General features: G+C 35.1%; 1 protein-coding gene across 1 annotated transcript in view; it reads left to right on the forward strand.

The window, feature by feature from the left end:
* Positions 1–14,482, forward strand: part of nrde2 (NRDE-2, necessary for RNA interference, domain containing) — a 64,500-nt gene that overhangs the window by 16,511 nt on the left and 33,507 nt on the right. The window contains exons 4-6 of the mRNA XM_039741070.1: positions 3,726–3,869; positions 7,335–7,812; positions 10,428–10,833. Coding sequence (XP_039597004.1) covers positions 3,726–3,869; positions 7,335–7,812; positions 10,428–10,833 — 1,028 coding nt within the window. The remainder of the gene's footprint in view (positions 1–3,725; positions 3,870–7,334; positions 7,813–10,427; positions 10,834–14,482) is intronic.

Consider the following 14,482-nt stretch of genomic DNA (forward strand, 5'->3'; position numbering starts at 1 on the left):
TTAGAAAAACTAGGGGGCTCTGCCCCCTGCTCGATTTGCTCGCCAACCCCTGTGCGGGCCCTATGCTTATTATTTCCTGGATCTGCCGCTTATGACGAATCGTGCTGTGCTTTTGGATAAACACGAATATCAACTCTGTCTTTGATATCTCCGTCTTTCAAAACTATTATCGCTGAAAATTCATCACATGTCGGTTTATTATATATGCGAGCGTGATCTTTCAGATTCATATAGAAATCCAAGAAAACATTCTTTGTCCATGTTTTTCTGATAAATTTCATGTAAAGTGCGATAATTTTGGATGTATGGATTTGTATCCATTATTGGCTGTAGAATTTCTAATACGGCTGATTTGATTCAATGTTGCATCACTTCTCCGTGATCATAAATATAAACCTGACCGAATTGTGGTTTCTTCGACATTAAATTTGTAGTAGCTTTAATTGTTGCACGACTACAGATTCTCATATATGGTCCTAAATTATGTAAAGCAACGTTTTGAGCATTGAGTGACGCAAATGCAAACAGATTATTGTAGATTTGAATATTTTGCCTGTAGTGTTTGTGGATTTCTCTTTCACCAAATAATACATCTTTTATTTCTCGTGGATACACCTCTTAATTGGGAAGAAACACTACTTTTCCCTGATGGAAACACGAATTAGGTGATCTACAAGTCTCCGACTTAAACTTTAAAGCCGAACAACACCTACATACTTTTGTCATATCACCTATGTCTATATATTCGATCTCTTTTAACTAATAATTTCTGTTTGTTAGCGCTAATGCGATCTTTACTATCAGTTTTTTGAGACGTTCAAATTTTAGTACTTAAATAATCTCAAACCTGCTCTGCATATGTATCATGCCAGCATTTTTGAATCTCTTTATGATGTTCTATTTTGTCTTCTACTCTTTGTCTTTTCTTCTTCTTCTCTTTGTCTTTTATTTCTGCCCCTGCTTAGACCTGTTAGGGTTTCAATTCCACTTGGTCTGGGCTGATTATAACTTTCCATATTTTCTGAATTTGCACTTAGATTATTATTATTCTTTTTTGAATTCTTTTCTCTCCAACGCTTTTAGGCCTCTTTTCGACGCACTGCCCTTTCTTCTTCGCTTAGTCGTTGATGTTTCATGTAGAACGTATAAAATTATTGTCCAGATAAAGACTACATCAAAGGAAATGAATAAATTGTATGTCTTGCATTAAAATGAGGAAAACATAAAAATGTATAAGAGCTGAGAGCACAGGAACTGTATCTGACAATAGTATTAACATGAATGAGTGATGAGTAGACTGTGGGCGTGGTTAAATCTCTTGGCACAAAGTCTCGTCTCGCTGGACTTGAATTATCTCTTTGAAAAAGTCTCGTCCCAAGATTTTTTTTATATAATAGAGAGATAAGCTATAATTTTATATCATTGATAAGTCCATATGAACCATTTTTGTTAAGCCCAATCTGTATAATAACAATATGATAGTGAAAATCTGCAGCAGATTAAAGATGTGTGAGAAACAATTGATACAGTGACAGGAAATTTACAGTGTGAAGCTTCAGTTAGGATAAGGGTTTGGTGGTACATATAGTTTTGTATAATGAAAAATAATCGCAAGTATAAACTAATGCCATAGCTGCAGGTAGTGTAATTAACACAGACATGTCTGGGATGAGTCTGTTTTGATGGCGATGATTTTGCAGCAATCATAATCAACAAAATTATACTGTACTGTACTTTTTTTTCTCAAATGTATGGGTTATTTATGATTTCTTTGAATATTTCAAGAAAGAAATTATTTTGTACTATTCTTGTGGGGTGAAAAAAGGGAAAGGTTGTCCACATATTACAAACTTAATTATATAACTATGTCCTCCTTAGAAATTTAAAAACATATTTATACCAGAAAATAGAGGTATATGTTTTGTCAATATAGCACACCCCCTAGTGTATGAAAGATACACTAGGGGTGTGCGATATTGACAAAAATGATATCTCTATATCCTGGTATTTTGTTTATTAATAAGTAGAGGATATTGCATCCTCCAGAACTGTGTTTGTAAAAGTCTTGTATTGTACTAGCTCTGGCTCACTCTTTCTAATAGGATTTTAACTGTTAAATACTAATGATTTTCATGTAAACAACATATTTAAAGAAATACTCCACCCAAAGGAATTTGTTTTAAATGCTACTTACCCCATATGATCTGTAGCGGTGGCCGAGAAAAAATTTTAATCTCATGCTTTTGTGAAGAAATTAAAGTCATCATTCCCACATCACTGTGATTTGAATTGTAAGAGCTGCCTTTCCTCCTCATTCACTGATGAAGAAAAATGTCTTTCATTTTTTAGTTTGAGAAATATCTTGTGGGCTTTCATGGATTCTCATTTATTAACATTAGATTGAGGAGCACACCTTGGTTGGAGTTGCATGTGTCTGTATTTACTAACAATAGATTCAATTGAAGAGTACAAGTGTTCAGTCCTCCAGATTTATTAACAATGGAGAACAGCATGGATCAGTGACATGCTCTGCCTGCCTGGGAATGTGCTGCTCTAAAAAAATGCCTTGCCTTGCCTGATTCTTGCAGACTATCAAAATTTTTTATGGGTCTTTGCCAGTCCAAGGACTGGCAGTTGGGAAACATTGCTATAGAGGAGTCCTTTCCTCTTAAGTGCACTCTCGCTCGTTACAGACAGTCTGCTTGTGTTTCTCTCCCATCGCAGCCTAGTCACTATTTCAGGGCAAGAAGGCACAATGGACATCTCTGGCATATTCTTCCCCCAGTTTCATAAAAGACATGTTCTTTTCCTAATTTAATCATGCTGTTCATATGGATATATAAAAGGGAGTGCACCTTGTGCAGCGTGTACTGAAGCAGGGAGTTTATTTTTGTCCCTTACATTTTCGCATCGCTTCCATCCTGCAGGGTGTTTCTGTTTTAAGTGCTGAACTAAACTGGATGTGCTGCCACTTTTATTGAGTATCAACTTTTTGCAAACTTTGCTTTTTATATGACTTTATTCAACATCCATTCTTGCATCTTCAAACCAATTTCAGACATCTGACTTAATATTACAACCCTTCTTTGGAACAAACTTATTCTAAGCAAAGCGTAGCTCATCATATTCTTTGCAGTAATATATTTTGATTCTACACATGTGACCAGCTGATCAAACTAAGGTTTGCTTGACCGTTTAACTGTACCAATTAAAAAAACATTATTTTCTTGTTGGATATCACTTTAAAACATTTATTTAAATTGAACAATTTAATAAAAAAAATCCCCAACCCTAGCTTGTGCCAATGATTTTTTCAGACTATTTTAAACATTTAAGTAAAATTAAACATTTTTAAATTAGGCCAAATACATGCCTAAATCCTTGGCAAGCATAACGTTAATCTTCATCTCAGGTGACTGCACTGTAAGTCATTAGAATGTCATCTTGACCTTCTGGCAGTTACCAATGGACTTGTGGTGTTACTAGCCAACAGATGGATAGACTAAGTTTAGCTTTTACTTCATAGATTTTTATTTATTTATTCTCATTCTTATATTGGTTGTTTGTTTGTGAAATAATTCTCTGTATTATTTTGTTCAAATTATGAGTTTTATTTATTATGCTTTTAAAATATATTTACGCAAATCACATGCATTTCAATACATGTTTCACTCATTACATGTTCCTATGTAGTGTTCTTATCTTCCTGTTCTCTTTATTTCAAGGAAACCTGAACCAAATGCCATTCAGAGTCACTTTCTTTGGCTTGATGACTTGCAGCAACCTACAGACCAATATTTCTGCATTGATAGGAAAGGAGATCCAGCCAACAGGGAATATGACTCCTTGTATAGAGGAGATATTGCCAGGTAAGTATTATGTGCAGTTTGGATATACTGTAGCTCAAGACTCTTTGTTATCTTCTGTAATGAAATCATTTATTATTTCCTTTGTAGAGAAAATAGTTTTACCTGGACTAAGTTTTCTAGTAAATATTTATTGCAATGGAATAGTAATAGATTATACTTTACTTTTTACACTATATAAAAATATCGTTTTAAACTTTTATTATTTGTTTTATTATGACTATGATATTTAACTTTTTTTTCTCTTCCTGTGTAAAACCTTTAAAGTACTTTTCTATTTACAGGTCCAGAGGGTAGCGCCACATGCTACAGTTTATGCTCATTATAAATTTACATATAATATAAAACTGAACAGATAGTGTCATCAATCTCCTGCACCAATAATGTAACCGTAACTATTTACATTATTTTAATTGGAGTTCTTTATAATGTCAATTTCCATCTGTCTGTCCATCTTAAACATATTCACATACAGAAGTCAATTCTGTCAGAAAAATATAATATTCCTTCAAATGTGATATTAAAGATTTATTGTGGTTCTCTTCATTTATGTAGACTGAGAACTTTCACTAACCAAGTAAAACATAGCACTTGAAGTTCATTAAAGATAGCAGAGAAATCAAAAAATGTTAATATCTGCAGATATTTTTATTTTCCTAAGTACAATGTATAGCCCAGATTGAGTGAAGATGCCAAACATGCAGTGCATTTTTATCCTTCTTAACTTTGAATTCTCTTATCTGTTAAGTAAATGTTCAAAGGTTATGACATGGTATTAGAGCGGAAACACTTGTATTCTTTTGATATTGTTTGTGTGCAGTGGTGTTAAGTGACTAGTGATTAGGCTGGTATCATTTTAATATTTAAGATTTACACAAATGACTTCTTTGGACATATGCTGACTAAATTTTAAAGTGATAAATAACAGTCTTTATGTTGATAAAAAGGACTTTTTTCAGTTGATATATCTATCATATGTAAATCACTGGACAGAGGCTATTGAAGTTGAATCAGTACCACTGATCTGACAGTTTACTAGATTCTTTATTCTGTTTATCCACTCCTATGAAACAAGTTAACCATTTTTAAGGAATTTATAGGAATCCCCAATATGAGGCTGAATCTTACAGATACAGCTACCTGGCTAATGGTCTTTGTTGCAATTTTGACCTTTGTAACAGAGATACAAATATAAAATTTGCTCTTCATGTTCAATATCATTTCCCTTTTGCATGGGATCTGACTCTAGCCCTAATGTGTTAATATCTTCCCCTCGGTGCAGGTCTACAAGAAGCCTAACTGGCTGGACAAAAGGATAACATGTTGAATCGGGTGGCTGGTATTGCTTTTATCAATGGTGCAGTCACAATACTTTGAACACTAATGAAATATTTAATACTGGACTGCTGGTAGGAGCTGATTCAAAGGTTTCTGTGAAATGGAATAACTGTGCTGCTGTGTTGTACCAGGAGGGTGCTGGATAAACACTGTGGGGTGTGAGACTGACAAATCAGTCCTCTTTAGTTTATAAGATGTAGTGGAGGGATTACTGAAAATTTTTAATACCGAGGCACAGTGAGCCATAACACATTAAGTAGAACGAGTAAGGATTTTTTAAAGTAATGCTGTTCATATTTGTTGTAAGGTTTTAAAATGCTTTTTGTCAATTATGTTTAAATTTATATCTTATGCTGTTTCCCACACAGATCTACATTTAAATTGTATTTCAGCATCCCTGAAATTGATCTTGTTTACCTGAGAAGTAAATGGAACACATATTTTATTGGGATCTGTTGGTTTAAATGCAGAATTGGTAGGGGACAGTGGAAAGTAATGGAATGAATTTGGGAGAAAGAGTGATCGAGGTCTGATTCCACAGATACATAGTTATTGTTCCAGCATGCAGTATAATTTTTATCTAACACTGATTAAGATAGCAGAGGATTGCAGTTATACAGATCAAAATCATGTCTTGGGCTGGCTTTTATTATCTAAAGCAGGGGTTCTTAAACTCGGTCCTGGGGAACTCCCATGGCTGCAGGTTTTTGTTCTCACCAGCCTCTGTTTTTAATTGGACACCTGGGCTAATTAAATGAACTGTTGTTTCCCACATTCCCTGTTTTGGGAACAATATACAAATTCTAAAACTAAGTTTGGTAAAAAAAAAAAAGTATTAAAATGTACTAAGCAGTTATATGTATTTTTTTAACAGTATTTTCATCTTGATTGTCATTCTACTTTTCTAGGTGTTCTAACTGTTTAATTAACCTGTCATTTACTACTTTGTGGGGCTGACGCTTAAGTAGGTGTAGCCTTTCACGACTGAGTGTTGTTTGCTTGGGTTTCTGCTTTGCTTGTTTTTAATTGTCATTATTAAGATTCAATGAAGGGAGCAAACTGCACAGAGAAAGGACGAAATATAATAAAAAGAGAGTTAAGCATTTAAATCCATAGCAAAAAAAGAAATATTTCCAAGTTTCTTATAAATGTAAAAATCATGCTGCTGTGCTTTTCTGAATGTAGAATAAAAGATAATACCAGCTAATTAAATGAGATCAGTGCTATCAGGTGTTGTCACTGATTAGGAATCCGGTTGGAACAAAAACCTGCAGCCACGGGGGTCTCCTAGGACCGAGTTTGAGAACCTCTGATCTAAAGAAAGTAATGAAATAAGTGGACACATGAGTAGAGGAGAGCAAGTGCCAAGGATTATACAGGTCGCCAAAGGTCGAATACACTCTGGGTTACCTTGAACATGAATAAAATAGATGGTAGGCAGTCCATTTTTTCCATATCATTGGAGCCAGAGCAGTAGTGACTGCTTTATCATTCATTTAGACATTAATGCCAGCACAGACTGGTGCACTGTCACAGTACACTGACATTTTTACTTTCATGCCTTACCAACATACCATGGGTAACCTTTTCTGCTGCCTTAATTAAGAAGAATAAGTTAAAATATATAACTCCATTTTATGATACAATGTGTTGTGGAGAAAGAATGAGAGCTTGTTTGTGTGTGTGTGTTTTTAAATAGTATTGTTCAGTTGATATTCAGTATAACATAGTTTAAAGATGTATCTTCTCTCTCCTTCTTGGTTGATGAAAAAGGATTTGAAGTGATATAAGGGCTCAGCAATAGGGAACCGTGGGTGTGACTTTGGAATTACAAAGTTTTTATAGAAGGTCACTGGTGGTCATTAAGTAGATGTAGTCACAAAAACCTTTGTTAGGTAAATCGGGACTGTAAGGGCTGTTATTTCCTTTCATAAGTAAATTTTAAATAAACTATCACCTAATAAAAATTGGTTTGACAGAAATGTTTGAAGGGTGCTATGATGCACACTTACTGAACAGGTGGACTGAATATTAAATGCTTGTTTTAAATGTTTTATGATGGTGGCATAGACATCTAAACATTAATATTTGTTGAGAAAATGACAGTTGTTTTTCCTTGGTACATTTTAGATACAAAAGGAAAGGGCAGTCTTGCCTTGGTCTAAACCCAAAGAAACAGTGTATAACATGGTCAGATTCTACATCTGTGAAGAAAAAAAATGAGAAAAAACCTGATCGATATTTCTCAAAGGCTGCCTCTCTAATTATCGGTACTGAGGGGGTTATGGTTAACTATAGCGGAAGTGTGCAAAGCAGTGACCCTACTGCATTCACCAGTGATTTCATGGAAGTTCCAGGTGTTAAAGAGGAGGACACTACAGCTTCTTGCGCTCCTTTATGGCTCAACCCCTTAGGAATTTATGATGCATCTACTACACTCTGGTTACAAGGGAAGGGGCAGCAAAAGAATGAGAACCAAAGTATTGGATCACAACAGAGTGGTGAAAAAATAAATACCGCTGTGGCTTCTAAAGTTGAAGAGTTCAACAAGAAGCTAAGAGAAAACCCAGAGGATATCCAGGCATGGCTGGAGTTTGTCAATTTTCAGGTACTGGGATTTGCATTTATATTGAAATAATCTTTGACTGATTGAAAATGTATTTCCTCTGTTCTGTGAGTGTTTTTGCATTATTTGCAGAGTCCTTTTACATCAGTTCTGCAACATTTATATTTTGCATTGTTGCTGTTGGAAGCAATTTGAGTTTGTGTTTGATTCTTTGTGCTTTTCCTGATAATTTACATGAAATCCTTCACAATGAGGTTCTTTTTAGGGGAAACTAGAATACAGTAAAGAATTGAAATGAATAAGTACAATGTAAAAACTAACACAAGTAAAAATAATTTTACAGTACTGGCATGCATTTACAAGAGCTTGGATTGTGTTTGTTGAAATGCATTTAAACTAGCAAAGCTTTTGTACAATAAACATTGTAAAGCTGATTTCACACAGTTATTTCTGGAAGAACAGATATAGAATGACAGACTGAAAATGGATTACTGTTTACAATTGGTATAGCAAAGCTAGAATGAGATTTGCATTTAAATTTTCACCTTTTATTGATATCTGTTTTCTGTTACTCTGTGTCTTATTAGCCAAATTAATTCAACTGTCATTCACTGTGGTGCATCAATAAAATGTGAAAACTTATAAGGGGGTGAATACTTTTTATAGACACCGTAGGTTTAACCAAGTATTTTGGATGCTAGTTTAGTACTTATCCCAAGATGGAAAATGTAGATATTTAGAGAGGCTCAATAAGTAAATACATACTGCAAATAATAAATATTATAACAAACAACAACCACCCCTCTCAAATACACACCTAAATTACTAAAAACAAAGAAAGTGTTTAACTTAGATAAAGATAAAAGGGCAGTGACAGTCACAGTGAAGCATTTTAAAGCTGTATTCCCATTAGGGATGAAGAAGCCCCAGTACTGTTTGTTAAAACGCTTCTGCTGAATAATTAGTCGGCTGAAAATACTAAGTGATAGTGAGCCAGAGAGAGGATATGCAGCTTTATAAGTTAGAAGCAGAGTTTTCATTTTTAACTTGAAGAAAGAACCATTGAAGTGAAGGATTTGCAGTAATCAAGACAAGAGATATTACCAGCAGTATATCAATTTGACCCAAAAGTTTCTGCCACATACAGCAACAACCACTGATGGGATACTTTGACAGTGTTTAACGAAGAGCGAACCTTTCTGAATTGTATTATTGCATATCCTGTAGAAAGCACGCGTGTAGCAATAATTTGAAGGAAAACTGCTTAATTTAAGTGCTGATTTCATGAAGGCAACAAGTGTGTTGAACTTGTTAATGGGTATTGTTCATTGGAGTGTGTTGTTTTTTTTAATGTGTATTCATTTGGGTGTCTTCATTGTATGCATGAAATCTGAAGTTGTATTGTCACTACTCATTCAAAGAAAATACTAATGCATTGGATTTTTCTGAATATTTGTTTTTAATAAATGTCACATCTCAGTAACCTATACTTATAAGCTTTATTTGGCTCCATGGTAGGCATTTGTTCAGTTAATTCAGCCATGATAATGTGTATACTGAAACTATATGAATGCAGTTGTCGTCACTGTATTGGAAAGAGGAGATGCAGGTTAGAAGATTTTAGGTTTTCTACACCTACCGAAGGTTTCAACCTAAGTGAAGATTTTTTTCTTTGTACTTGATTGAATATGTAGCAGTTTTTGATAAGTTCTTTTTTGCAAATGTTTTAGTCCAGTGTTTCCCAACCTCGGTCCTGTGGCCCCACTGTGGCTGCAGGTTTTTGTTCCAACCAGATTACTAATCAGTGACAACACCTGACAGCACTGAGCTCCTTAATTAGCTGGATTTTTTTTTTTCTTTTATTTGACATTCAGAAAAGCATAGCAGCATGATTTTTACATTTATAAGACATTTATAAATATTTCTGGCTTTTACTATAGATTGAAATGCTTAACTCTCTTTTGTTGATTTCATTATACTTTGCCCTTTATCTGTGCAGTTTTCCCCGTTTGTTGTATCTTAATAATGACAATTTAAAACGAGCAGAGCAGACACCCAGGCAAACAACACTAAATAATCAAAGGCTGCAGCTACTTTAGAGTCAACCCACTAGTTAGCAAATAATGGATTAATTAAACAATTAGAACACCTTGAAAAGTAGAATAGAAATCCAGATGAAAATACTGTTAAAAAGAAAAAAAATACATTATTCCTATATAACTGCTTGGTACATTTATATATATATATATATATATATATATATATATATATATATATATATATATATATATATATATATATATATATATATATATATTTAGCAAACTTAGTTTTCTAATTTCTATATTGTTCCCTAAACACAGAACTTGGGAAATATCAGTTCACTTAATTAGCCCAGGAGTTCAATTAAAAACAGAAGCTGGTTGGAACAAAAACCTGCAGCCACTGGGGGTCCCCAGGACCGAATTTGGAAAAACACTGTTTTAGTCTAAGGCTAAATTATAAAGTTTTAAATTTTTACATTTGGCGAATTACAATGTTTTGCAAGTTGACAAGCTTTTCAGGAACAATTTAACTTAACATTATGCTTAAAATATGCTACATTTAAATGATTGTAATAATTTTTTATTTGTTTTACAATCCTTTCAATTTAACAGGATAAACTGATGGCGGGACCTAGTCCATTCTGTGCTGCAGAGAGTGACTTAGAAGGGCGGAAGAAATCCCTAAAGTTCATTATTGAGAAGAAAATCTCTATGTTGGATCGAGCTATTGAGAGCAACCCAAGCAGTGTGGAGCTCAAGTTAGCCAGACTGGAGCTTTTCAAGGAATTATGGGAACCATCTGCTTTGCTCAAAGAGTGGCAGAAGCTTGTCTTCTTACACCCAAATAACACAGAATTATGGAAGAAATATTTGCTGTTCTGTCAAAGTCAGTTCAGCACCTTTACTGTGTCAAAAGTGAATAGCATATATGGAAAATGCCTCAAGACGCTTGCAGCAGTTCATGACGGTTGCATGGTGTCACATCCTGCATTACCAGATACAGAAGAAGCATTACTAGGTATGTCTATCTAAACAAAGTAAATATTAGTTTTGAATTTTATATTACTAGTACTAATGTAATAGTTCAGTTGAATTTAAAATGAGCATTAATGGAAATCTCAACACGTTTCTGTTGGTTTATTTGAAGTCATTAAAAAGTAACCTCTTTTTTCATTAGGATAATATCCAAATAGGATTGTTGTTTAACTCTTTGAGGGCTGAATATTTTTCCAAAAACTACATTTTCTGAAAAGCACACAAAGCACTAGTTTCACACATAAATCAACATAAAACGTCAGTCTGTTGCTACTTGCTGTGGCTGCTGTTGGTGCCTGTTTGGCATCTCTGGCAGCAGTTGCTCCACAGGGTTGGCTCGATGGTCAGCAAGAATGCATGGTGGGCTGGCTACCTCTCTATCTTCGCACAGCAGGTGGGCGGCGGTGGCAATCATAATGTGATGCAATATGATAAACAGCGTATCAGTTTTCCGCTTAATAAATTGGGATATCTTTTGCTATCGGATCCGTTTCTTCTTTGACAGAAGCCTGATAAACCACTTTAATCTGCAGTATACAAAAACTTTCCTTAAAAGAAAGTATAGAGCTGTTAGGTTTCTATTCACATTTATTCAAATGAATTGCAGAAACACATCATTCAATACTTGTCTACTAACAACAAAAAAACTTAGGGTCGAAAGGCATATACTATAAGAATATGCCACAAGTGAATGTCAATAAAGTGTTTTATTTTAAAATGTCATGCTGCTCTTCCAAAATAAATAAAGAAAAAATCATCACTCTTATGATGCTGTTTGAGAAGCACTTTAATATTTTTCAATAAGCACGTTTACCAAGTACTGCAAATGGATCATGAGGAGAATACTTGATGATGTTGCCTATTTATGAGTTAGAGTGTGCCTGTTTTCTCCCTTAAAAATAATAGCAGACATTTTTTAAAATGGAAAGAGCATTTCTGACTTTCCCCTTAACATAATGCTCTACCCAAAAATGAATTTGTTAATCACCTTGCATTATTTGTAATGATGGCTAAGAAACAAGCAGTGAAACATGCTGAAACAAGATTGAGCTTTGGAATTGAAGACTCATCTTTTTCCTCATTCATTGGTCATGATTTAAGCTTGCCTTTCGTCTACCTTCAAGATTTATGTGCTGTAAACAAAGCTCGAGGCTCAGATTAACAACTTTAATAAAGGAAATAATGACAGATTTCAACAGAGAAGAGCTAAAGCTGAATTTAACTTGTTTCAACACTGACGTTGCTGCTAAACGTTGCCTGCAAGAAAAACAGTATCATGAGTGGAGGAGAGTATCATGAGTGGAGGAGAGTATCTGGTGGTGTATATGTAGGAAATGTATAACTAATCGTCAGTTTTATGACTCTTTCCATCCGTGCTCTGCTATATTGATGTTATGTGAAGCAGTATTGTAGTCAAAGTAATGAGCTATTATTCAATAGGACACCTGACCTGTGAAGTGGGGACCTGGGGTTTGGGACTTTAATTGAAAATAAATGGATCTTGTTTTTTATACTACAGATTTGATATCAGTTTTTGCCATTTAGGCATATTTCATAAAATTTTTTGAAAGTAGTGTCTTGTTAATGCACTTATGTAAACAAGCATATTGCTGGTGCCTTTGTTCTCTTTTCTGTGATGCTGTTGTGTGAGGAAGACCTGAATTCTCTCTTCTATCCTGAATACAATGTGCATAACCATTCCCTTTGATTTATTTAATAATTTTCTTAACTAGGTAATTAATAAATTAATTGATTTATATCATAGAGAAATCAAGGGTTGATGTTATATAGATGTTTAAGAGGTATTTTTTTCTTTGATAATTGGATATTGGTTGGGGGTGTGGATGATCTGATATGTTTGGCATATGAGAGCGGATAATTTAGGGCCACAAAGGACAGGATCTTTGAGGTGAAGAGGCAGCATTGTTTCTTTTGACCCAGTTTGTCACCCCATGAAGACTTAAAAAGAATTAAAATAGGATCACCATCATCTCATTGGGTCATCATCTAATCTGCATATTATAAATGTTTGCTAAAGTAAGTTGGCATCAAGAAGGGCATCTGGGTATAAAATCTTTTTTCCTATATTCCTTTTTTTAGGGGCCTACTGGCCCACTTGAGTCAATTCGGAAAATGGCCGTTAAACTGGTAGAAAGAAAGGGAGACAGAATAGGAGCTGACCTTTAGCCACTTATGTACTGTAGAACGTGTCTTTCAGGTTCAGGCTGTAAACATCCTGATCACTTTTTGTGTGTTTATGAAATAGTTTTATTAATTACAACCGACATCTAGTCAGCAGCAGTGATTTTTGCAGGCTCAGAAGAATGCAATGATATAACAGCTATCTCAGATGTATGTGTCCAAGGAGAGCAAAAAGAAATTGTGACTTTTGTATGCAAAAATATATTGTCCAAATAATATTCATATTTTCCCATAGTAATTATCCACATAAGTCGTAAAAACCCTATTTGACAAGTGGATTACCATGTGAAGCTTTTTATTTGAAAACAAGAGTTGTCTTTTTAGCTAGGATATGATTTCACTGCGCACAGAACTTCAAATTGCAAGTTTTTATCTTGTTACAGAATACCATACAAATATATATATATATATATATATATATATATATATATATATATATATATATATATATATATATATATATACAGCTCAAAAGAATTAAAGGAACACTTTTAATCAGAGTATAGCATAAAGTCAATGAAACTTATGGGATATTAATCTGGTCAGTTAAGTAGCAGAGGGGTTGTTAATCAGTTTCAGCTGCTGTGGTGTTAATGAAATTAACAACAGATGCACTAGAGGGGCAACAATGAGATGACCCCAAAACAGGAATGGTTTAACAGGTGGAGGCCACTGACATTTTTCCCTCCTCATCTTTTCTGACTGTTTCTTCACTAGTTTTGCATTTGGCTACAGTCAGTGTCACTACTGGTAGCATGAGGCGATACCTGGACCCTACAGAGGTTGCACAGGTAGTCCAACTTCTCCAGGATGGCACATCAATACGTGTCATTGCCAGAAGGTTTGCTGTGTCTCCTGCACAGTCTCAAGGGCATGGAGGAGATTCTAGGAGACAAGCAGTTACTCTAGGAGAGCTGGAGAGGGCCATAGAAGGTCCATAACCCATCAGCAGGACCAGTATCTGCTCCTTTGGGCAAGGAGGAACAGGATGAGCACTGCCAGAGCCCTACAAAATGACCTCCAGCAGGCCACTGGTGTGAATGTCTCTGACCAAACAATCAGAAACAGACTTCATGAGGGTTGCCTGAGGGCCCAAATGTCTACTGCGCCTGTGCTCACTGCACAGCACCAGGGAGCTCAATTGGCATTTGCCATAGAATACCAGAATTGTCAGGTCCACCACTGGCATCCCGTGCTTTTAACAGATGAAAGCAGGTTCACCCTGAGTATTTGTGAAAGGCGGAAAGGGTCAGGAGAAGCCGTGGAGAATATTATGCTGCCTGTAACATCGTTTAGCATGACTGGTTTGGTGGTGGGTCAGTGATGATCTTGGAGGCATATCCATGGAGCGACTCACAGACCTCTACAGGCTAGACAGCGGCATCTTGACTGCCATTAGGTATCAGGATGAAATCCTTGGACCCATTGTC

Source organism: Polypterus senegalus, chromosome 18 (genome assembly GCF_016835505.1).
Source record: "Polypterus senegalus isolate Bchr_013 chromosome 18, ASM1683550v1, whole genome shotgun sequence".
In the NCBI taxonomy this organism is placed as follows: domain Eukaryota; kingdom Metazoa; phylum Chordata; class Cladistia; order Polypteriformes; family Polypteridae; genus Polypterus; species Polypterus senegalus.